At 43.1% G+C, this 26299-nt stretch overlaps 1 protein-coding gene across 2 annotated transcripts; it reads left to right on the top strand.

Moving 5' to 3' along the window:
* On the top strand, positions 1–25607 carry LOC103718047 (peptidyl-prolyl cis-trans isomerase FKBP53-like). 2 transcript variants are annotated; one of them, XM_039121659.1, is made up of 12 exons: positions 1–263; positions 389–462; positions 2013–2242; positions 2356–2727; positions 2805–3176; positions 23361–23483; positions 23577–23654; positions 23933–24109; positions 24199–24501; positions 24603–24760; positions 24858–24978; positions 25252–25607. In XM_039121659.1, the coding sequence occupies exons 1-8, from the start codon at positions 137–139 to the stop codon at positions 24090–24092; spliced, it is 1536 nt and encodes a 511-aa protein (XP_038977587.1). In that variant the 5' UTR covers positions 1–136; the 3' UTR covers positions 24093–24109; positions 24199–24501; positions 24603–24760; positions 24858–24978; positions 25252–25607. The 2 variants fall into 2 exon arrangements, with proteins under 2 accessions (XP_038977587.1, XP_026664635.2); XM_026808834.2 differs by having other exon boundaries at positions 24678–24760.
* Positions 25608–26299: the final 692 nt, after the last annotated feature.

Consider the following 26299-nt stretch of genomic DNA (forward strand, 5'->3'; position numbering starts at 1 on the left):
TAGTTAAAAGCCACTGCGGGAGATCTACCGGCTGATGTAGCACCAATTAATTGCCCTCGAGAGACTTGATGGGATCGGGTGATAGGTGCCATCTGGCTGGCGCCAGCAAGCCCATGAACTCGGTTCTCACCTTCCAATGGAGCAAGAAAAACGCGATTTTTTTACTACGAGGCGAAGGAGCGACCGCCTACATCCAATAGCAAAGGGCCGTTCCCGTTCCCCTTCCCCTTCCCCTTCCCCATTCCGAGCAATGGCTTTCTGGGGTAAAACTTCTTCTTTTCCTCCAAAAAATAGAACTGCTCCACTCAATGTTTGATCCTTTCTTATGGTCGGACGTTCTTTTTTTATAGACATTTTAAATTTTTTTATTCTCTTTTTTTGCTTGCAGGGGTTGAAGTAAAGCCCGGAAACCATTACATGCATCTTCTCAACGATTTTCAGGGACGACTTCGTATCTGCCAGGTATGTCATCGTGTCGCCCGGATGTCTGGAAATTTTTTTTCATAAACTTTCAAAACAATCCTGTGAGGTTAGACATTCTCTCGGTTTTTCTTTTCACATACTTTCATCCCATAAGGATTTTAGACCTCTATACTTCAACTATAAGAGGACTGGGTTTTGTGGTGGTGAGGGATTTTTGGCTTTTTCCTTTCTCTGTTTTAAGTCTTCCTGCTTATTTGTAATTCTTTTTTCTTCGTTACAGAGTTTGACTTGTGTAATAATCAACCATGAATGATTAACTTATAATTTCTCTTCCATTTGTCCACGCATGCTCAAAATATTCATTATATATTTTTGTGTTTACACGTCAACAGAAACTTCTATGTCCTTTTGATTAAATATATTCTGTTGCAATAACATATTATGTTTGGCCCTCCTCTGTCGAAAATTCCTGACTTCACCCTAAGTCTAACTATATGCAGAAGTAATTGAAAAACACAATGTGTGCAAAGATAGTTATTTAGCTACTGCTGCAGTAGAACTGCTATTTAGATTTCAAATTCACTTTAAGTATTTTTTTTTTGGAAAATAAATATTGTTATTTTTTTATTGCCGAATGTTACCATAGCTACTAACAAACTTACAGCAAGAGAAAAATGTGGCACTACTTTGTGGAGAAGTAGAAATTAAGACTGCCAACTATCATTGGACAGCAAAATTTAGTGACAAGCCAGTGTGCAGAGCGAAGAGCTTGGCCAACTATCCTAGAAGGAAAAATAGGACGCTGGTATTAATACAAAGAGTTAGGATCCTCTCCAGTTAAATGGCAAAAAAATCTTTGTGTGCCTTGCGAATGGGTTATGGCTCGATGGTCGAATCAGCATACCCTTGCACATAAACTGCCAGTAGGATACATTTGATGACATAACATAATAGGATAATTAGTCTGTTTTTGTCTTGTTTTATAAAATTGGAAGGTGTGCATAATTTTAGCAAATGCCATGCAGCTTAACAAGTGTAGTCATGCCATCAAGAGTAGATTTATTGATCAAATGCTACCCTTTTTTCCTTTTCTTTTGGAAAAAGGGAAAAACTAAATCTATAAAAAATCAAAGGCGCCAACCTATAGGATTTAATATATTGATAGCAGCATTGGCCGAGATATTAGACTCAAGAAACTCCCATACTTGTTGATAAAAAAGATAGAGAAACTTCCATGCTTCTAAATAATAATAATATTTTTGAGGAAACAGAGCTACTTCTGAAACTTCATACTATCTAAACCATCATATTGCATTCGTAAATGCACATGGTTTCGAAAGCATGCTAATTATGGATAGCAAGTAATCCACATAATTGTGTTATCAGCAGAGCCACATTTTAAAGTTATTCATCTTTAATTTCTCCATAATTATTTATTCATGTCTATAAATGCTTTAACAAATGCCCATAAAGTCGCTTCTTTCCTGCTTTAAGAATTTTTGTTTTGATCATAGTTCCCACTTTCTGCTTGAGTGTTGTTTCTTGACTTTGTTTCTTATAATGGAACATGTAAATGGTGGTTCATGCAGGCAACATTGGGGAGTGGCAGTGCGGTGACGAAGAGCGTGCTGCAATGCATTGTCGGCAATAGAAGCCCCATCTTACTGTGCAGCTTGATTCCTAATGTGGTTGAGACATGCCATTTGGAGCTCGAGTTCGAGGAGGATGGCAAGGTCATCTTCTCAGTTCTTGGGGAAAGAAGTGTGCACCTCTCTGGTTACTTTCTTCGTCCTAAGATTCTCATGGGTGGGGATGAAAGGTTACTTTCTTGATCTGATTTGGGTTCATTTTTTCTTTAAAGCCCAATTTTTTTGAACTCTATTTTTCAAAAGCTACTCACTTTCTGACAATTTGCTCGGTTGACTCTATTAGTGATTCATATGGGGAGGACATCGGTGAAGAGGATTCAAGCAGCTACGATAAGTATGAATCTGAATTTATTGATGATGGTGATGATGATTTTCGATGCCAGCCTGTTGTCAAGTCTAAGAGCTCCATGGAATTGGAAAATGAAGAGAAAGATGGCTTCCCGATATCTTTTTTCCGAAGAAAGAAAATTTCTACTAAGACTGCTGATGGGAACAGTAAATTAGGTGATTCAACAATCCATGGATCACTGGAAAGCGAAGAGGAAGATGGGAATTCTAAGCCTGCAGAAGGGAATGCTGAAACAGGTGCTGCGGCAGTTGATGAGGAAAAGAAAAGGAAGATCAATGCCATCAGTGAAGGCCTAGAATCTGCAAGGTTTGCATTGGATATCTGCCCTGTGAAATAGTCTTTTTTTATTTTATGGAGTTCTATGTGATAATTGTTATGAACAGGGTAACTTTCCAGCCATGTGATTCTTCACTGCTGCCTTCTGAGATGAGATTTGAAAACAATGGCATCCCAAAGAAGAAAAAGAAAGTTAAGGATGGAAAACCTCTTGAAATGATATCTAATGGGGAAAGGGTAAGAGGTGATCCAGAGCAAGATAGGGATGATACAGAGGTTGGCATGGTGAAAATGGAGACCAAGGAAAATGATCTTCTGGTGGAAATGTTGGCGTCCACGTTCTCTGCGACGGGGGGCGGGATATGCAAACTATTAGACAAGGCTGATGTGGTCTTCGTCGAAGATATCGTTGTTCAGGTGCTTGACCTGAACAAAGTGATCGATCTTGACTCCGTTCACGATATGGTTAGCGAATATCTGTGAGTTCTTCCTCTCCCTCCACTCCACTTTTCCCCGCCTTGATGATGTTTAATATTTGTTTCCAACCGAAGCAACCCGACTGACACGAGGGATTATTTCTTCTCATCTTCTCAAGCTATCACGACCTGTGTAATCTCTGGTGGAAAACAAACTAAATAAAACAGGAAACACTTGAAAAGAAAATCTTGTCTAAACCTACGTTTGGACCGGCTCCTTCCCTGGGCCCTAATAGCATCAAAGATGCGAAGAATATAAGGAAAAAAAAAAAAGGGAAATGGAGAGGGAGAGAGTAATGAACAGAAAATGAATATACGCTCTTTTATGTTTTGTCAAAAACAATTCAGCTTATTGTGTTGTTAACTTATAGCTGGATTCAACGTATCTGAAATCCCCGCTGCTTTAAATAATTATCTTCTTCTCTTGGCTAGCAATCCGGAGGGGATTTTTACTGTTGACAGCTATCAAATTTTGATAAACAAGCTTTGTTTGCATTTAGATAAAGCCAAAGATATGCCAGGAGCAGTCAAAGTAGCCCATTTTCCCAAATATCTCATTACATCTTTGATAGGATCACCCTCTGAAGCTGATTTCTGCTTGAAAATTCTCCTATTTTTCCCCACCAATTTAGCCACTAAAATCATATCCCGATTTTGTTAGATCAGATTAGAATCTGCTTTTTCTTCTGCATGGAAACACTGATGCTATCCCTTTTAAAGTGTGTGTCAGGTATCAGCCATAATACATACCATGCATTAGCTGGTGCCTCAATCCATTATTAAGAGTACCCCAATTTACAATCAACCAATAAGAACTTGAAAATTTCATACATTTTGGTAACACTGGTAGGAACCTATTTGCCCCACCACCAGTAGCAGTTGCCATCAAAGCAAAGGTTGTTTAGTATCACAATGCTCTCCAGCGTCTTGAACAAAAAACAAGAAGCTGAAAGAAAAGATAGAGGAAGCGGAGAAGAAGGGGAAGTGAAGAAGAAGGGCTCCGGGATGATACACCAAGTCCATCTCACCCTCTGAAGCAGCTCAAATTCACTTACTACTACTCCTGTTTCTCCATGAGGTCCGCATGGAGAGTAGAGATTCAGAGCATCCAGAAAACTGATGCTGAACTTTGAACGGCAGCAGAATTTTTCTAGTAAAATTAGAGCTAGAGAATATATGAATTCTGAAAACAAGTCAATAACTAGCCTCTGGTTGCAATCCAAGATAAAATCTGAACTTCACTAGGAGCTGAAACTTCCAAAATATTTTGAAATCCATCCATTAGAAGTCCAAAATTATGACAGCTGTAATAGCTCTTCACAGCAACCAAATCATCTGTGATCTATCACGAAAACGCTATATCAGGTCCTAGTTGAGCTGAACCTGGTTGAAACAAATAAAGCAAACTTATGAAGGCAGAGTATTCATTTGTTAAATCATAATCAATAGTCCTTGATGGGAGGCAAAATGGATCGTCCTACTCCAGCGTGGAATCACCCAATCCCCGCCGAGCTGATTTAGAGCCAAGCAGGCCAGGCCTTGGCCCTGCTAAGAGTTGAGCCGACCCCGGACCCCGCCGAATGCTGAGCTGACCTTGGCCAGATGCCAGACCGACCTCAGACCTGCCGAAGGCTGAGCCGACCTCGGCCTTGTCAACTTTGATCCCGCCAAAGATCCCGCAGATCAAGCAAATCTGGAAAGATATCTCTCGTATTCTCCGCCCGCGGAATTGATCTTCGTGATTCACGCTGCCTCCAGCTAATGACCAGCTCATCATAGCTCGGCTCGAGACTTTAGGTAACGGCCGAAACCCTCATCCTATAAAAAGGGGTAGGAAAAGGCCCTCAGTAAGTAAAAAAGGCTATTCAAAAACTTTTCCCAAAAACTCTGATCAACTCTAACTTAGCCATTTGAGGGTTTTCACCAAAAACCCGGGCTAAGGCTTTGTGCAGGTACATCGGTGCGAAGGAGGTGGCTCCCATTCTCCGTCCCAGCCGGCAGCTTCTCGGATTCCTCCGGCATGGTCATCCTCAGGCCAAATTTCAACCCCAACATCTGGCGCTAGAAGGAGAGCCTGAGTCGTGATCATGAGGTTGAGGAGTCGAAGAGCTTCTAATGCCTCGAGGCACCGGGCATCAATTCTCCGCAACTCGCTCCAAAGCCCTATTAGAAGTATGCCCTAGAAGCAATTTTGGCAGACACGTTATAATTGTTCTGGGACATAAATTTATACTTGATTTTTTTATTAATAATAAAATTGGGCATTTTTTCATTCATGTTATTATGTGTCCATGAATCGTTCTAGAAATTAATAAGATGATAATACATATTCTCAAGAGTTGAGAATTTAAGACATGTATTATTAGGGAATTAATTTCTAAACTGCTCCTGATCGATGGATCATCACGAAGGACGATGATCGATCCGATAATATTAGTGCACAGATCACTTTCTTTGATGGACGAGTCTTCAGTCCACCGTGTGGGGATACTGAAGTGATTGTGCCAGTGCTTGTTAGAGAATAAGGGTACTGAGCGTGACCAAAGTAAGAAGTCACTTGGATGTCTATCTACTCGTCAGTAATTTACTTGATGCTGCAGTTGTATGACTAGTACTTAGACCTGCGATGCCTCAGCTAATCACAGTAAGTTTGCTGTAGTTTGACGAGCACATAAATATGGGCCCTATCCATACGGATCCTTATGGTGCAAATTGGCTGCAGTAGTTCACTGTCGGATTAGAGTTGCATCTAGATGGGATCTATCGACCTTGATAGATAGTTGTGACTCTGTGTGGTTTATGGGACTAAGTTCAAAAGACCTTGGCCTGGGTAGTTTTGGAAAAAGAGTTTTCTAATCTCAAACTTGAGTTAAATAAATTTGATATATGACAAACGATGAGGTTTGACGAGTTATCCATAACCTCTGTTTTGTCGGGATCCACGATAGAGGTATTGTATCATACGCTAACTGCACCTAGAGGTTCATCTATTTCATTCTGCTGGGTTGTCACTATCTGCTGCTAGGTATCACTAGTGGATTGTGAGACTCGAAGGCATTCACTTGATGATCATTGAACCCTGAAGAGAAGAGTTGAAATTGTTTCAACCCATTGAAAGGAGTTTCAATGATATTATGATGGAGATCACAATATATCTCACAACCAGACAGAATAGAATCTATGGGATCACACACATTAGAGGTTTTGATCATTCTGACGGTTGGATTGCGATTAGAATCGCAATAGATCTTAATTGTCAATTTGATTAATTATTGGTTTAAACCACTAAGAGTTAGTGAGTTAAAGAAGAAGAATTTGCAATTTGATTGCAATTTGATTGATTCAATTGGGCTTAATCAATTAGGATTAAACTTTATTGGATAAGGATGAGAAGTCCTAATTAATTAGAACTCTTTATTAGATAAGGAACTTAATTCATGAAGTCCAATTTGGATCCTAATTGGATTAGAATTCACATGAATCAATTAGGAGGACACATTGGGTCCTAATTGGATTAGGATTCAATTAATCAAGAAGGACCACATGTTTTCTAATTAGATTAGAAAATTTAAGTATGAAAGGAAGGGAGTATCCCTTCCTTCATGCAGGCCAAAACAAGGGAGAAAACAAGGAGGGTGGACGCCCCTCCTCCTTGTCACACGCCCAAAGGAAGGAGGGGCGTCCCCCTCCTTTCCTACTTTGGTTCCCCATGCCACAAGAGGAGGGGTGTCCGCCCCTCCTCCTTCCCTTCTTGGCTTGACACACGGCACAAGGAGAGGCCCTGTTGCCTCTCCTTGATTCTCTCCAATTCCTTTTAAGTAAGGGGTGTGGAAGAATTAAGTAAGGAGTGTGCAAGAATTAAGTATGGGGTGTGGAAGAAGAAAAAAAAAGAAGAAAAGGAGGCGCAGGCTCTTGTTCCTCTTCGTCCTTCTTCTTTCTCCTTCTTCTTCCTCTCAAAGCAGTTAAAGAGTTGATTGAAAGAGAGAGGAAATCAGTCATCAAAAGCGATCTTTGCAAGAGAGCTAGCAACCCTGTGAGATCAAGAAGCTTGAAGCAATCGACCTCATGTGGATACCTGTAGAGGCCGGGCGCTTGTGCAGCTTCAAGCGAACCAAATACAGCGATCATCAGAGCGGTGAAGATCTACCCACTCAAAGGTAAAGATAGGATCTTTACAATTCCTAATAGTAGATTTGAAATTAATCAAGTTAGTAATTTTAATCTTTTCTTAAGATTTCATATTTTTCTGAATTAGAGAACTCCGAATTTTTTTGAAATCTACGTTCTCTAGGACATTCATGAGATGAACGACCCCGCGCATATCTTTCCGCTGCGATCATCACAATGCGTGCGGGGGTAACCCGACAAGCCCACCTCCTACGGAACCAATGGATCAAATTTCTCAGGTCCAGCGAGAGTAGTTTAATCTTCTCGTCCAGCAAGTCCAAATGCTCACCGTGGCCATTTAAGGCTTGCAGTAGGCAGGAGCCAAGCCTGCACCCCCTCCTCGCGGGCGCGAGTCCTTAAGACGGCGATCGCGACGTCATTCTCTGGCCAGGTAGCGCACGATGGCCAACGAAAGGGAGCGTTGCCACTGTCGAAGCTCCTACCGAGCTCGATCCCTAAGCTAGGAGGGTTTGTCGCGTAGCCATCACTCAGAGAGCTTGTGCCAAAGTCTGAATCTCCGAGCATGGAAACAATCATCGGAGGCGGGGTCCACCCCATGCCGAGCTGCAATAGGAGCCCCGTCCATCATCGAGCTCGATAGAAAAGTCGAGAAGTTGGAGTGACAGATCCAGGCGCTTCGAGACTAAGGCCTGAAGCACGACGCCGATCTCGAATTCACAACTGAGTCTCCATTTTCTCGATGGATCGCTGATGAGCCGATCCCCTCGAGGTTCAAGATGCTGCAAATCGAGCCGTATGATGGCTCGTCCGACCCCTTGGATCATTTGGAAAGTTACAAAGCCCTCATGATACTCCAAGGGGCCACAGACGTCCTACTTTGCAGGGCCTTCCCGGCAACTCTCCGTAAGGCAGCTCGTCTTTGGTTCTTCGGGCTGAGGCCCTGCTCGATTCTATCTTTTGAGCAACTGGGCAGGCAGTTTGCAACTCATTTGGCGGCTAGCCGGCGTCAGCGCCGGACCTCAGATTTCCTCCACATCAACAGAAGGAGGGAGAATCTTTAAAAGATTATATTGATCGCTTCACCTCGGCTATATAGGAGGTTTGCGATCTCGACCAGTCCATCGCTATGTCAGCATTGACTGGTGCTCGGTTCTACAAGTTTCTCTTCTCCATCGAGAAGAACTTCTCCACCAACTTTATGGAGATGCTGGCCCAAGCTCGAAAGTATGCCAAGGCTCAGGAAGCCATGGCCTTGTGGCGGGAAGCAGCCAAACGGCCTTCCAAGATGCAGAAAAAGCGCCATGAGGAGTGCGGCCGACCAAGGAGTAGATCCCTCCGACGCGAGAAAAATCTTCCTCGGCCTAAGAGCCCGGCTCGCCTAAGGTCTCCCCTCTAGAAGTTTGGAAAATACACTCCCCTCACATCCACCTGAGTGGAGTTTCTCATGGAGATCGAGGGGCAGGGCTATCTCCGACCGCCACTGAGGATGCGATCGTCAGAGTCACGAAAGTGCTCGAAGAAGTACTGTTGCTTCCACAAAGATCACGACTATGATACGGAGGATTGCTGCCAGCTCCATGATGAGATCGAGGCACTCATCCGTCGAGAATGGTTGGGTCAGTTCGTCCGTGATCAAGCTAACAGGAGGGAGCCCGAGGAACAGAACCCAGAGCTGCCTGAGGAGCAGAGCGACAACTGACCTATCGCGGCATTATCAACACCATTGGTGGGGGGCAAGTAGAGGCACCTGAAGCGTCGAGCCAAGGAGGAGCTTTCTCAAGACATCCATGCACTTCAAAAGTCATCTCATTTTTTGATGAAGATTTAAAGGGTGTTGAGACCCCTCATGATGATGCTATAGCTATTTCCCTTACTATTACAAACTTGATGTAAAAAGAGTTCTAGTGGATAATAGAAGCTCTTCAGATATCTTATTTTATTATGCCTTCCAAGGGATGGGAATGACTGTAGAACAACTGAAGAGGATGAGCGCTCCTCTAGTTGGATTCACAGGAGATTTCGTACCGGTAGAGGGGGTTATCAGCTTACCTGTCATGGCCTAGCGTGCGCCCTGAGAAAGTATTGTAAAGTTAAACTTTCTCGTGGTCCATGTCAGCTCGACCTACAACGCCATCCTTGGCCGACCAGGGCTAAACGCCCTCCGAGCTATGGTCTCTACCTACCACCTACTCATATGGTTCCCTACAAGTCGAGGGGTCGGTGAAGTCCAAGGAGATCGGGCAACAGCTAAGCAATGCTATATGACTGCACTCAAGGGCAAGCAGCCAGCCGAGGTTTCGGCTCAAACACTACCCATTGAGGGGCTGGATGTACTTGATGAACCAAGGAAACAACGAGGTGAGCCTGGAGAATGCCTTCTCTGCATTTCCTTGAGGGATGACCGACTCGAGCAGATTGTGCAGATCGGATCTGGTCTGGATGCAGATATGTGAACTTGTATAATCGAGTTCCTTCGGGCCAATGCGGACATGTTCGCCTGGTTGCTTGCTGATATGCCTGGAATAGATCTTGAGGTAATGGTCCACCATCTTAAGGTGCACCCAACCTACAAGCCTGTCAGGCAGAAGAAGTGAAGTCTCACAACAAATCGACAGCAAGCAGTGGCCGAAGAAGTGGACAAGCTCCTCAAGGCCGGCTTCATAAGGAAGGTCATTTATCTTGATTGGCTCGCTAATGTTGTTTTTGTAAAAAAAGCTAATGGAAAGTGGTGCATGTGTGTGGACTACACCAATCTGAACAAGGCTTGCCCAAAGGACAGCTTCTCTCTCCTAGGGATTGACCGGCTTGTTGATGCTACCTCTAGACATCAGCTCTTGACCTTCATGGATGCTTTTTTAGGGTACAACCAGATCCAGATGGCACTAGAAGACGAGGAGAAGACATACTTCATTACTGAAAAAAGCCTCTATTATTATAAGGTCATGCCTTTCGGATTGAAGAATGCCGGGGCAACTTATCAGCGGCTCGTCAACAAGATCTTCAAAGATCAAATCGGGCAGAACATAGAGGTCTATATGGACGACATGCTAGTCCATATTGCCGATCTGGATGAGGCATTTTCCACCCTTCGGAGGTACTAAATGAAACTTAATCCTACAAAGTGCACTTTTGGAGTTATCTCTGAAAAGTTCCTCGGCTTCGTGGTGACGCAACGAAGGATTGAAGTGAAGTGAACCCCGAGAAGATCCGGGCATTGTAGGAAATGACACCACCGATGACAATTAAGGAGGGGCAGCAGCTCGCTGGTCGGATAGCAGCCCTCGGAAGATTCATCGCCAGGTCGGCAGAGCGGTGCCTCCCCTTCTTCAAGGTCCTCAAGCAGTCGAAGGATTTCGTGTGGTACGAGGAGTGTTAGCAAGCCTTTGATGAGCTCAGGCGCTGCCTCGCCTCTCTCCCTTTACTCATAAAGCCCCAGTGCAGAGAACTTCTCTACCTGTACCTCGCAGTCTCCCCGATGGCAGTGAGCTCAGTACTGGTCCGAGAAGAAGAAAAATGCTAGAGGCCTATATACTACACCAGCCAGATTCTGCAAGATGCGGAGACCAGATATTCCAAGTTGGAGAGGACGGTCTGCGCACTCGTTACCTCAGCTCGTAGGCTTCGACCCTACTTTCAGGCGCACACCATAGCAGTGCTAACCGACCAACCTATAAAGCAAGTTTTGCAGTGGTCTAACTGGGTCAGAAGGGTTGCATGGTGGGCAGTCGAGCTCGGAGAATTTGACCTCGAGTACCGTCCGAGGCCGGCGGTCAAAGCACAAGTGCTTGCCAACTTCTTGGTAGAGTCCACCTTGTTGGACGACCCTCAAGCCGAGCTCAACATGGAAGACGAAGGTGCTCCTAGATAGCCATGGATCCTATATGTTGATGGTTCCTCGACCTCGGAGGGCAGTGGCGCAGACCTCATCCTCACTAGCCCGGATAGAGTAGTAGCAGAGCAGGCCTTGCGCTTCGCGTTCTTCATTTCCAATAATGAGGCAGAATATAAAGCGCTAATTGTAGGGCTAAAGTTGGCAAAAGAGCTCAACATCTGCCGCCTGAAAGTTTTCAGCGATTCCCAGCTGGGAGTGAGCCAAGTCCGGGGGACTTCGAAGTTCCGGAGTCGTCAATGATGAAATACCTCCAAAAGGTATGGAACATCACCTCGACTTTCAGAACATTCCCAGATCGGAGAATGCGAGGGCCAACCTGCGTCAAAGCTAGCGACGTCCAGTTCGGCCAAGCTCCCGAAGACCACTTTCTCGAGTACCTGAAGGCACCAAGTACAAAAGACCCTGAACCAGTCCTATGCATAGAGACCGAGCCGAGCTGGATGGATCCACTTAAACAAAACGGAGTCCTCCCTGCGGATAAGCTTGAAGCCCGACGAATTGAACACCAAGCGATTCGGTACCTCATGTATGGAGGTAAGCTGTACTGCCAGTCGTTCACATCGCCACTCCTCAAATATCTCCGCCCCTCATAGGCCGACTATGCGATGTGAGAAGTGCACAAAGAAATATGCGGGAGCCATTAAGGAAGCAGAGCCTTGGCACATAAGATTCTGTTGCAAGGATACTATTGGCCCATACTACAAAAGGACATGGCGGATTTCATCCGAAGATGCGATCGGTGCCAACGCCATGCCAATGTTCAACGTAGACCTTCAGTCCCATTGACGCCAATCAGTTCTCCATGGCCATTTGCCCAATGGGGAATTGATATACTGGGGCCTTTTTGTCCAGCTACAGGACAAAGAAGATTTCTTATTGTCACCGTTGACTACTTCACGAAGTGGGTCGAAGCAGAGCCTATTACCCAAATCATCGAACCGAAGGTGTAGAGCTTCATCTGGAAAATGATAACCTGTAGGTTCAGACTCCCTCGAGTTATCATATCTGATAATGGCCGTCAATTCGACAATGCTCGGTTCAGGGAGTTCTGCTCTGAGCTCGGTATTAACGATTGCTTCACATCGGTGGATCATCCTCAAACCAATGGGGAAGCGAAAGTGACCAACTGAACCATCTTGCAAGGACTCAAAGCCAGATTGGACCGAGCAAAGGGGCAATGAGCAGATGACCTTTACAATGTCTTGTGGGTTTATCGGATGACCTTTCGAGTTCCCACCGGAGAGCCGCCCTTTAACCTATCTTATGGTATGGAGGCGGCCATCCCCCTTAAGGTCGGATTACCCTCGCCCCAGGTTGAAGGCGTCAATGCCACGACTAATTCGGCGTGGCTCTGGAGCAATCTAGACCTCCTTGAGGAAATAAGGAAGCTGCTCAGATCCGAATGGTGAGGTACCAGCAAAAAATGATGTAGTACTACAGCTCTAGAGTCAAGATTAAGTCATTCAAGGTCGGCGACCTCGTTCTAAGGAAGACTGAAGTCTTCCGACCTTTGGAACAAGGAAAACTCGTCCCGAATTGGGAAGAACCATATCGAGTCGCCCGGGTCCAACGGCCCGGGGTTTACAAGTTGGAATCTTTGGATGGAACTTTAGTTCCTTGAAGATGGAATTCTAGAAATCTCAGAATGTATTATTAATGAAAACAATCCTCGAGGACTTCTTTGAAATGTCCTTGAAATGCCTTGATTGGTTTGACACGCTTCGGTTGTTTCCTATAGTCGAGGAAGCCTCTTTGGCTCGCGGTACGATGCCCCGGCTCGAGCTCGGAGCGCCCTGTTGCGTCGACCGCAAGCCGAAGAGGCTCCTTTGATCTCAGAAAAAATTTGAGAGCGCCTCGACGTTAATTAGAGCACCCAAATTAAAACCTAAAAAGATCTACAAGGCCAAAAGGCGACTTATGACGACCTTCTACCTAAAAGACCCAAAGCAAGACGAGCTCAAACACTTAGCGAAACTTTAAAACACAAAGTGCCAGAAAAAGTATACTTCATTGATATTAAAAGGCCAAAGGCCGATTTTAAAAGATGCCGACCTTGAGGTCAGATAGAATACAAAAATAGTCGACTACAAAAAGGCCTAAGTGGCCGACCTCACAATTATGACAAGAAAAGAAAAAGAAAACAAGTAAAAAGGGTAGAGCTGGGCAGCTTGGGCAGCCTCAGTTCCAACCTCAGCAGTGACCTCAGTAGCATCTCCGTCTACCATGTCAGTGACGAGCTCGTGCGCCTCAGCGAGCTTGCTCACTTCAGACGCGATTACTACCTCGACAGCTCCAGACAGAAGTGGACGAAGGCCGCTGAAGTCGACCTCAGGGAAGAGTCACTGGGCTTGATCGCGGTAGTTTTCGAAACCCCGGATTAGGCCATCAGTTGCCTCCTCCACCAATTCGTCCCAGTACTCCTCAGGCTGGCGGTAGCTCTGGATGGCCTTTCGGACCTGCTCCTCGGCCAACCTCTCAAGCTGCTCGGCCTTCAGCCTCAGAACTCCGGCCTCATTTTTCTGGCCGGCCAGTGCAGCCTTGAGCTTGGAGATGTGATCTTCTACGGTTCGGAGTGCCAAATGAGTTTGGTCATGCTCAAACTCCATCTCTTAAATTCGAGTGAGCCCAGCCTTGATCTAAGCTTCCACCAACTTCACCCTCTCCTCAGCTCCTTGTTGCCGCTGCTCGACAGTTATTGCCTTTTCCTTGGCCTCCTGCCTCCATCGCTTGGCGGCCTCCATTCTCGATGGATACGGCTTCGCCCGTTCTTGGTAGTTGGATGCGGCGGTCACCAACATATCGACCACGTGAAGGTGCTAGCACAAGAAACAAAGCATTAGCCGAGGTCGAGCACTTAGAAAAAATATAAAAACCAAAGTATGGCATCACTCACCTGGACAGCAACGGAATATGCTTGATCGACGAACTCGCCGATCCCCATCTGCTCCTGCCGAGCCAGGTTGGCCAGAAGCAGGGTGCAACGGATGACCTCACGAGTGATGTTGCCAGATTCGAGGGCCGAATCGTCCTCGAACAGATGATTCTTGGGTAAGAATGGCGTCCTCTCGGGCTCGGAGGGAGCGAGATTAGCTCGTGATGAGCTCGAGGCCTCGGAAGAGGTCGGGACCCTACAAAAAGCCGGGACCCCGAGCCAACTCCTCAGCTCAGGACCTGATCTGCACAATTGGATGACCTTGCGGGCCCTCCGAGTTCCGCCGCCAGGCGCTGTGACCGCTTGTTCCATTGTGGCCCCTCCTTGAGCTCCTTCAGTTGCTAGGGGCTGCTCGGCCTCGATTGGTAGGGCCTTCTTGGTTCCAGGTGAAGGCTCCTCGGCCCTGGTCGGTAAAGCCCTCGTTGCCTCGGGCCCTTGGGACTTCTTTTTCTTCGGCTGAGTAAGTCCAGTCGTGTTGACATGAGCGGGCTCGCCCGGCATGGCACCGGAGAGAGATGCAGCCCTTGGTTTCTTCGACCTTGGCTCAGGCCGAGCTCCACTTGAGGCAGCCGCCCTCTTGTTATATTTAGCCATTAAGGTCTCATTGCTGAAAACCATTTCTGCAATTTCTGACAGCATGAACCTTAATGAAAATCGAGTATGAGAAAGGAGAAAAGAAAAGGAAAGAAAAATGACCACGTTGCCCTTACCCTCGGGACGAGTCGAGCTCAGGCCGATGTTTAACAAGGCCTCCTCGCTGAGCAGGTCGGGAAGCTTCGTAGTTCCTCCCAGTCCGAGCAACTTGTCTAGAATCTTCTGCTCGGATCATGACAACTTGGGGGCTTTGTTGTTCACCGTGGTCAACGGCAAGCCCCAGGTTGGGTCGAACCCCCATGACTGCTCGGAGGTAAGGAAGAAAAATCTATCTTTCTACCCATGAATGGAGGAAGGAGCATCTTGGAAGAGTGTACAACCTCTCCAAAAAGAGAATTACTATCACCTTTTGTCTGCAGGGCTAGCTTTTAACATAAAGCAACCCTGGAAGACGTTTACCGAGGTGGGGAGATCGTGAGCAAGACAAAGGGAGAGGAAGCTGATAATCATTCTCCATGAATTTGGAGCGAGCTGTGCAGGAACAAGGCGATAAGTCGCCAGAAGCTTGTTCACGAATCCATGAAGAGAAACCTTAGCCCTGCTTGGAGCGTCTCCACATACGCTCCGATCCAACCTCGGGGAGGGTCGGTGACCCGAGCCCTGGGCCCTGGGAGCTCAAAAGTAAACTCACGCAGGAAGAAGAACCGAGCCTGAACCAGGCCCAGCTCCTCTTCGGTCAAACTCGAGCCAATCCCGCTCGGATCATGGTCCAGCTTGAGCTCAACTTCCTCTGCATCCGAAGAAGCCTGAGCTCGGGATGGACCCGCGCTGGGCTTAGGAACTCCTGCATGCGAGCCCATTGCATCCGACATCAAGGACTTCACCTTGCTCACAGAAAACCAAAGAAAGAGGAGGAGAAGACGAAGGAAAAGAAGATGGAAAAGAGGAATAACCCTCCGAGCGAACGAGAAGGAAGAAGACACCTACCTAAGACTTCACCGGAGAAGACAACTGGAAAAAGAGGACCGACGAAAACCGAAGATGTAGAAGAGAAATCTGCTGCAAAACTTGTCGGAAAGCACCAAGAATGCTTGAAGAAAAGCTTGAGGATGATGATAATGACGGCCGGGAAGAAGAAGAGTGAGAGCGATGGAGGTCAAATAGGGGCCCTAGGGCCTCTCTAAGGCCTTATATAGCTTACCTCAACGGCTCTGATCGGCCTGCTCGAGTGGCCAAGCGGCCAGATCATGCCACATGGCAGACCCAATAGCTCCCTTAGTAGATCTTCTCGGATTATGGTGTTAAAGGCCGATCATCATGATGGCCGCCTTGGGGGCGGGGCATTGATGATTGGCCCCTCGCATTACCATCAGGTAATGCCTTAAAAGGAAGCACGCGCACAACACATTGAAGACTCCCGCAACCGCTTTCGCTTGGAATGACGTGGCAGCTTAAATCACCCCAAACTCGGCTCGAGAAGCTTGGCTTTAAAGCCATTAGCTCCAATTGGTACGAGAGGTGCACCCCACTTGGCACATACACCTTCACGAACATTTTGGCTGCAACACAGGACGATCGACAACTCAGTACTTCCTTCGCATTGAGCTAAAGAACAACTCAAAATCGGGAAGTCGGAGGGCAAATGATGGGAGGCAAAATGGATCGTCCTACTCCAGCGTGGAACCACCCAATCCCTACCGAGATGACTCAGAGCCGAGCAGGCCAGGCCTCGGCCCCGCTAAGAGTCGAGCCGACCTCGGCCAGAGGCCAGGCCGACCTCGGCCCTGTCAACCTTAATCCCGCCGAAGATCCTGCAGATCAAACAAATATGGAAAGATATCTTCCGAATCCTTTGCCCGTCGGATTGATCTCCGTTGATTTACGCCGCCTCTAGCTAATGACCAGCTGATCACAACTCGGCTCGAGACTTCAGGTAACGGCCGAGACCCTCACCCTACAAAAAGGGGGTAGGGAAAGGCCCTCGGTAAGTGAAAAAGGCCATTCAAAAAAAGTGGCTCCCATTCTCCGTCCTGGCTGGCGGCTTCTCGGATTCCTCTGGCGTGGTCACCCTCAAGCCAAATTTCAACCCCAACAGTCCTGATTTTGATTACTGTAAGAAAGTGGTCTTCATATCCCATCTGGAAACATCTTTTACAGAGACGAGCTTATCATCAACCAACATAAACAAGCTAGGAAAAAGTATTTGCTGCAGGCATGTTAGCTGGCCACCTAGCTGAACCAAAACCTGATATGGCAGAGTTCACTAGTATTTAATCCACCATCTGTGGATAAGGATTCATCTCTCCTACCGGATAGCCTGTTCTCAATTTTATGGATAAAAGACATCTAGTTCCCTTTCTTCAGTTTATCTTGTCTTAGAAGGTACATCAGATGCTTGATGAAGCCTATCAATTTGCAACTCATGATCCCGGGACAGGGGTTGCCAACTCAGGGTCATTTCCAACTGGAATAATGGTGAATTTAGGGAATCTTATTGATAATCCTGACAAAACATCAGTCCCATAGAGCAAAATATAATATAGCAAGCATCTCAGCAATGGCTTTTGAACTAAACTATTAATTGCAAACCTATACTCCTAGAAGCTGTTAGTGATATGTCATGTTTTGGTTTATTGGAGACCTAAGTAAATAGGTCATATCTAAGAGTAACTTTATTTGCACGGACCATATAGCCTCATCAGGTTAGAAGTTTTCGCTGTTGTTGGGCCTCTTTCAGGAACCTTGATGGTTTTGAGAACTCCAAGTTCTAAAACTGAATATCGTGCTCTGCCAAATTGCCTTGCTGTGCTAAAACTTGGCAGCAATTCTTAGGGAAGTGTCATAACTGAGATGTGACAACTGGGCTCTTTACAAATCTTTTCCTCGTACTCTAGGATTGTTGGACCTATCACCATTCTTCCTTCTAATGGCCTTTCCTAGACCTGTTAAAAAATGAGGAGTGAAAACAGAAAACAGGGAGAAGAAAATGGCTGAATTCATTTCCAATTTTCTTGCTTTATTTTTGTACAGATTGGAGGTATTTATACACATTCGAGCTTGATCAAATGTAAACTAATCTAGCTATTAAGCAATGTCAAATTGTAACTAAATGTAACTAATCTAAAATTCAAATTGAAGAGCTTCCAGAACACTGAGTTTGTTTCAGCTGATTCACTGTTTCAATCCGTTTCAAATCACTGTATGGAATGTTGATGACTGTTGTAAAACGTTATGAGAGTTTAAAATTTGGTCGTTGAAGTTTCATGGAACCGATGTTCTATTGGAAAGAACTGGTGGAACGTTGCTTGCCGGTTTGCTGGGAGAGGCTGTAACTTAGTGACCTTGTTATTTTGAGACTCCCCCTCAAGAATGTATGGGATGTTTAAATGGCCCACTTGGATAATAGGAAATGAAAGGTGGCAAGCAGGCAATGATTTTGTATGCATATCTGCCAGTTGAAACTTTGAAGCAATATGCTTGGGTTAGAACTCCTGTTAGAACCTTTTTTCTGACAAAGTGGCAGTCCCAGTTCTATGTGTTTAGTTCTCTCATGGAAGATTGTATTCTTGGTGATGTGAAGTGCTGCTTGATTATCACCAATACAGCAAGTACCGCTGGATAATCTATCTTAAAAAATTTTAGCAGGGCAATTAACAGACAATCTCACAACTAGTGTAGCTAAGGCCCGGTACTCTACTTCTGCTGAGGATCGGAAAATAGTGGCTTGTTTCTTGGTCTTCCAGCTAACCAATGAGTTTCCAATGAAGATGCAAAAGCCTGTGACAGATCTTCTTGTTCTGGATATCATGCCCAAATCCGAATCACTATAAGGCTTTAAGGTGAAGAGGAGATTGAGAGGAAAACATTATACCTTGTCTATAGAGCCCTTTAAGTATTTCAGAACTCTATGAGCTGCATGTAGATGGATTTGTGTTGCTTTATCCATAAATTGGCTAAAACATTTACCGCATACGTTATGTCTGGCATGGTAATTGTTAGATAAAATGAGTTTGCCAACCAATCTTCTATAACTTGTAACATCAACCAATAAATCTTTGGATGAATGTGATAGTTGTGATTGATTTCCATTGGAATTGTGACCGGTATGCTGCCGAGAAGTCCAATATCTTCAAGGATTCAAAGAGCATACTTCCTTGGCATAGGTGAATACCAGCAGTTGATCTTGCAATTTCGAGCCCCAAAAAGTATTTCAGAGTACCCAAGTCTTTGATCTTGAATTGGGTTGTAAATATGCCTTGATTGACTTAATTGTTGTCAAACTATTGCTTCCCCCAATGATATCATCCCATAGACTATAAGAGCTATGAATCCATGCTCATCACTTCTTGTGAATAAGGAATAATCAGACTTGATTGCTGAAAACCAATTGCAATGAGGGAAGAGGAGAATTTTGAGTACATTGCCGAGAAGCTTGCTTGAGGCTATAAATGGATTTGTATAGTTTACAAACCAATTTCTTGTTGGATGACCCCCCTTAATCTGAAAATCCGGTGGTAGTTTCATATAATTTCTTCATCTAACTCCCTATGAAGAAATGCATTGTGGACATCCAATTGGCACAAATGCAATTATGAATTGCCGCCAAGGCGAGGAATACTCTAATGGTTGTGAGCTTTGCTACAGGATTAAAAGTCTCTTGGTAATCAAAGTCTTTCTTCGTGTGCAGCCTTTAGCTACCAATCTCGCTTTATATCTTTCAATTATCCCATCTAAATTGAGCTTAGTTTGTAAACATACTTACAACCTACAACTCTCTTTCCGAGGTAAAGTGGTAATAGTCCAAATTCCATTTTCCTCTAGAGCTCTTATTTCAGCTTTCATTGCATCTTTCCAATGCTGAGAAGTCATGGCTTCAGTATAGGTTTTAGGATCTTGTTTGAGAGAGGGAGAGTGTATAGGCTTTGTGGGATGATGAAAGGTGTTGTAGGATAAATGCTTGTGTAGGGAGTGGACGGTGGAATATGAACTTGGGTGTTCAGTAGATGTAATTGTGACTAATTTGCAGTGGTAGTCCTTTAAATAGTTTGGTGGAACTCTGATCTGCTTGATCTTCTGAGAGGAATGTCAGTGCCATGGTGTCAATTTGTGGAGGAGGTGACTCATTTGGACACATTTAAATTTGTAGAACTAAGTGCTGGGGAATGAGATGAATGGTCCATTTCTACTTGATTGAAGTGGTCTGGTAAGGTGTAATGTCTGGTAAAGCTAGAGGGTAAGACCAGTTCGACGAAGTGGAGAAAGTACAAGCTCTTTCGTACTAGAACTCTGGAAAGGAATGTGGATTCATGAAAGATTACATCTCTGAAATAATATATGACTGAATTCTAGGTCATAAACTTTGTATCCCTTAACCCTGCTGGATACCCCAAGGAAACACATTTCCTAGCTCTAGGATCAAGCTTAGTTCTGTTGTGTTTGAGAGTGGAAACAAAACATAAACATCCAAATACCTTAGATAGTGTAAGAAGGAATGGAAGCAAAAAGGGACTTCATATGGAGACTTGTTTTTGAGTGTAGGAGTGGGTATTCAGTTGATTAGATAGGTTGCTGTTAAGACAGCATCTCCCAAAATTTAGTTGCAAGTGATGCTTGAAAAAGAAGGGCTCTAGCAATAGTAAGAAGATGCTGATGTTTTCGTTCCACTATCCCATCTGTTGTGGAGTATAAACAAAGTTTTTTGATGTGTAATCCTTTGGAACTATAAAACTCGGGGCATATGGAATTCCATGCCATTATCTGTTCTAATTTGTATCACTTTGGCATTGAATTGAGTTTGAACTAAGTGAATGAAGGTTTGCAGAAGGTATCTAACATCAGATTTAAATTTCATAAGATATATCCAGGTTACTCGGCTATAATCATAACTATAGTTAAGAATAGTGATGACCTTGAATGGATACTTGAGAATAGGGACCCCATATGTCACAATGTATTAAATCAAATGGAGAAAAGTGACAGAGTTGCTCATATGAAACGGTTTTTTTTTGTTTGGCTAAATGACAACAGTACATTGTATTGATTCATTTCCCTTTACATCAGAAACATGGGATTGAATTAAATTCAAGGTTGGATAAGTGTCTTAATATAAAATCCCAAAGATCAAAAGTATGTTTTGCATTAGCATTGAGAACTTGACTTTTGGAGATGAAATGTACTTGGAAAGAAGAGGTTGATTGACAGCGGGACTTAGAAGGAGAAGTAGAGACCACTAATGAACTCTAGCAAGTCCAATCATCATCTATGAAGAGAGGTCCTGTATGAAGCAGAATTTTTCCAAAAAAATAAGACATAAGGAAGCATTTGAGTGAGTTACTGATGGAGAGAAGATTAAAGGTAAAGAAAGGTACACACAAACATTTGTGAGTGTTAAAAGTTCTGATAATTTAACAGTGCCAATATGAGTCACCCTTACCTTAGTTTTTATTTGGCATCTGAACATATGCTTGTGTTTCACATGTGATGGAGGTAAGAAAGGAAGTGGAGCAGACGACGTGGTCAATGGCTCCTGTATCAATTATCATGGAGCTTTTTGTTCATTGGCTAATTCAAATTTCTCTCGGCTGGCAGAGAGGGCAGAGGAATAGTAATGACAGAGGTATAAGAAAAAGTTGTACCTGCCATGTTGGAGAAGATGAAGTATTGATGTTTTTGTGGATGTTGTTGGGTTAGGTAGTAATGGCTTGGACTGATGAGGCATTGAGCATTGATAAGATCAATAAGTTGCTGAATTTGAGCTTGAGTGAGAGCTGTCTGAGATGAGATCGACTCCTTTCTTGGCTTGAGTGATCACTTGATTGCTAAATATTTATTTGAAGGAACACTATTAGGATTCTCAAGTTTGATCTTAGTAAATTGAAGTTAGGTGGGAATCCATCAGTCTATAGTATTTCTCCTTAGTGTGCCCAACTTTCCACAGTGATAGCACACTATTTCAGACTTATCTTTTTTTGTATGAACCGCAGGAAGTGCAGAGGACTCAGAAGTTGGAAACACTGATGTTCGTGTTGCCTTGTCTCTCCTCTTGTAAAACTAATGAAAAATTTTATCTAAAGAGGGCATAGGGCTCATGAGAATTATCCGACCTCTAATGCTGTATATGAATCATTCAGCCCCATTAAAAACTTGAATACATAGTTCTTTTGCTGAGCTTCACTAACAATTCCCAGCGCATTACATGTACAATGCCCACAAGTGCAGGAAAGCAGTGGCCTGTAATTGTATAAGTCTTTCCAAATAGCATTGAGTTGGGTGAAATAATCACTTACGGATTGTGTTCCCTGCATAATCGAGCTAAGTTGATGATGAAGATGGTAGATTCTGACATTTTCCCGGTTGTGCAAACTGGGTCTTTAGCTTTTCTCATACTTTCTTTGCAGAACTAATGTATAGAACACTTGATGCAATTTTCCTTGAAATGGAGTTCAGAATTCATGAAAGGATCAGATTGTTGCAATCTCAACCAGGCAAGTAAAGAGGACTAGCTAATTCTGGTGTAGGAATAGCTCCATCAAGAAATTCCAGCTTGTTCTTGATGGAAATGGCCAATGTGAAGATCGATTCCATGAGAGATAATTGGATCCTGTAGAGGAGGTGTGATCACGCAGGTTAGCATTATCACTGTGATGAAGGAAGAATGGACTGTTTGGATCTTCAGAAGGGGAGGGGATATGAGTCGAAGAATAGGTAGGGGAGACATGAGCTGAAGATTCTCCGTCTGCCATTTTGGATATTCTCAAATCAAGAAGATATGATAGATACAGCTTACAACTTCTCTAAGAAGGAAGAAGGCAGAAGCTTGTATAACCACTCAAACTTCTAACTCCTGCTCTGATACCATGTTAGAAAATGAGGAGTGAAAACAGGAAACAGGGGAGAAGGAAAAGGCTGAATTCATTTCCAATTTTCTTGCTTTATCTTTGTACAGATTGGAGGTATTTATACACATTCGAACTTGATCAAAGTGTAACTAATCTAGCTATTAAGCAATGCAAATTGTAACTGAGTGTAACTAATCTAAAAATTCAAATTGAAGGAGCTTCCAGAATACTGAGTTTGTTTCAGCTGATTCACTATTTCAATCCGTTTCAACAGTCACTATTATGGAATGTTATGACTGTTGTGAAACGTTATGAGAGTTTAAATTTGACCGTTGAAGCTTTCATAGGAACCATTTGTTCTATTGGAAAGAACTGGTGGAACTGTTGCTTGCCGGTTTGCTGGGAGAGGCTATAACTCAGTGACCTTGTTATTTTGAGACTTATCATGCTAAAAACTCATATACCTTATTCCCTACTTTGTATAACTTTCATTTCCTTCCCACATCAAATGAATCGAGTGATTATTCCCATGTTCTTTCATGAAAAAGATCAATTAATTGTTCCCGTTTACATCTTCCTACTAGAAGGTTCACCATATTTTCTAGACATGTCAATGTGGTTTTCCCTCTAATATCATATATTTCTCTTCAACTATGAGCATTTTTCTATTTCTAATGCATATATCCTATGAAGCGTTTATTTATAACATTTTTGATTCATGGCAATAATTTTGCAATCCTCATCCACTCAAAATTTGACGGAATTGTTGGCTTTTAGAAGTTGACTACATATTTAATTTGCAGATTCACAGCGAGTGATGGGAGTACGGAACTTAAAGCAATGCTTCCAGCACATGCGGAAGTACGTTCAGGAATGCTTGAAAACCTTTGCCTCATACGTATTTTTGATTACACTTTGGATGCTAGGTAAGGATCAAACCAACATGTTGTAGTATTTGTAGTATTACACTTTTGTTTTCATATCAGAACATTGATTGTTTAAACCTTATTTCATCTCAGAACATTGATTGTGAGAAGCTGTGATGTCGTTGCACCATCAACCAAGATGGAGATCAAAATTGATGAACCACATGGGAGGTATGTGCTATTTCATTCTTATTATATTGTAGAATAGGCTTATGTTTGTTAGCTTTCCTTTTTTCTTGATGAAAGCATGGTTAGAAATAGAATCATTGTTTTGATAAGGCATGCAAATAAGGCATGCTTTTGTTTTTTAATTTTTTATCTTTGTTCAGTCTACACTAGACATAATATAAATGTCGAATCCAGCAAGAAATTCATTCATGCATTTCTTTGCATTCTTTAAATTTCTTCTAGCTTAATGTAGCTCACATTCTTGTATTCCTAACCCTCAGTTCTATTCCTGCTACACGGACGTTTATGACAAGAAGAATATTTGCTCTTGATTCCTTGGATGCTACTAAAACAGATTGGGAAATTGAGCTTCAAGTTAAACAGAAAGGCGACTTGAGATCGTATAATAACAGCAAAGGAAATGGCTTGTCTTTGACGTAACTTTAGCAGACAAGAAAGTAAGTGATTGTTTTTTTTCAAGGATTTAATTTATCTACTTGCTTTATTAATTCATTCATTAATTTTTTTTTCTTGGATTTTTGTGCAGGATAAGAAAATAAGGGCTGTCATGTTCAATAAAGCTGCAAGGAAATTCTATCCTAAGTTTAAATTAGGAAAGACTTACTATATTTCAGGAGGCACTCTTAAACCAACAAAAGAACAATACAAAATTGCAGATAATGATTATGAGATAATCTTGGGAGAAGGAACAATTGTGAAAGAGGTAGATGACAATGATTCAACACCAAAGGCAAAGTCCAACTTTGACAAGATTGATCAAGGAAATGTTACTTCAATCGAAGTTCCCCTTTCGAAAATTACTAATGACCCAACTCTAGGTCAGGAAAAGGTATTATCTTGTTACAGCATTTACAAAAGAAGTTGCCATAATTTCTTTATTCTTTTATTCTTATGCACCAGCAAATGTCCTAAGCAAGTTTATGTTGCCAGGCTGTCTATTTCAATGTAAAAGTATTTGTGACTTACATTTCTTCTAACCAAACAATGTGGTTCTGGGCATGCAAGACCTGCCACAAAAAGGTGACTGAAACTGTTGATTCTGGTTATTGGTGTGAAAAATGCAATGCGATTGTCCAGTGTTGTTTAAGGTAAAGGAGGAAGCAACTCAAAGAATAAAGAACATTTTTGTGTCATGAAAAGAAATTTTTGATCACCATGTTAAATGTTTGATTTCCTACTTTGTAGATATGTAATGGAAGTCAAGATATCAGATCATTCAGGGGATGCTTGGGTTACAGTTTTCAACGAGGTGGCGGAGGAACTTATTGGATGCACTGCTGAAGAGCTTGCTAGGATAAAAGCCAGTGTAGGTTATCTATTCTGCCAACTCTAGATGCATGCTTCTAAAAGAAACTCCGGGCAATTTTCTGTTTGTACTTGGCCTTGTCCTTAGCCCAAAAACTTTAGACTTGGAATAAATCAAACAGGATTGTGCATGCTAATAGGAATTTCTAAAACCAAGGATTATGAGTTTATTTTTCATGCAGTTGCTGTATGTCACATAATATTGCGTTGTTTATATTGTAGAGCTTACTTCAAACAGCTCTCTTGTTCTTACTCTTGGCCATTCTATGAATAGGAGGGCTATGATAAGTACCAACTCAAATTGGAAAAAGCAACTGGGACTCAACATTTCTTCCGAGTTGGAGTTCAACAAGCTGAGTTCATGAACAAGAGGAGACAGAAGATAACTGTGCTCGCTCAAGTACCAGCTGATTGCTAAGCTGAATCAAGATTCTTTTTGGAAGAGAGAACAAATATATCTGCCTCTTAATGCAGTAATAGTTTAGAAACATACATTTTTTTTATTGCTTTAGTTAGTTTAATATATGGAAGTTGCTGACTCTTGCTGACTCTCTGACGTTAACCATTGCTTGCTGAATGACATACTACTGCTTCATCTAAGAATACTCAGAAGTACCGGTACTTTAAAAATTTCTTTTCTATCCAGACTGCTGATTTTGTTGTCTCATTTGACTGCTTTCTTTGCATTTCTCATCTCATGAAATGAATCCATGGGGAAACCCATATTTGCTGCATGCAAGAAAGAGAGGGAGGGAGGGAGAGAGGCATGGTAATTTTTTCAAGTTTTTTAACATTTGGTAAGGTATTTTCATTTTTTTTAAATTAAGAGAATAAGGTGCTAATCAGGAGAGGAAGAGCAGTTGTGAGATAGCAGTGGCACTAATCAGGAGATCGGAAAAGAGGTATGAGATATTTCCTTTTTTAATAAAATTTGAGAAGAGTGCCTGGTGAGATGAGTGACAGATAGTGAAGGAAACTTTCTAAATGAAAATTTGATGACGTGACAGCATAGTTTGTGCTAGTTAAGACTACATGAAAAACACTTCCAGCGGAAACTTCTGTCCCTGCCAAAAGTCAATAAGTTGCTGTTAACAGTTTTGGCTGTGGCAGTTTTCATCACTACAGGCCGCTGTGAAATGTATTGATGCCAAATGTTTTGGCAGCAACATGCTCTTCTTTGCTTCCAAAAACTGTTCCTGTTTTTCATCACAACCTGTCTTTGTTGCTGCTTAAAAATGCTCTGGGGACCGTAAGAGTTCGTCTTTTGACCACAACATTGTCTGTCACTGCCAAAATTTTCCAATTTTTGGGCACGATCTCTC

This window comes from Phoenix dactylifera, unplaced genomic scaffold, assembly GCF_009389715.1.
Source record: "Phoenix dactylifera cultivar Barhee BC4 unplaced genomic scaffold, palm_55x_up_171113_PBpolish2nd_filt_p 001174F, whole genome shotgun sequence".
In the NCBI taxonomy this organism is placed as follows: domain Eukaryota; kingdom Viridiplantae; phylum Streptophyta; class Magnoliopsida; order Arecales; family Arecaceae; genus Phoenix; species Phoenix dactylifera.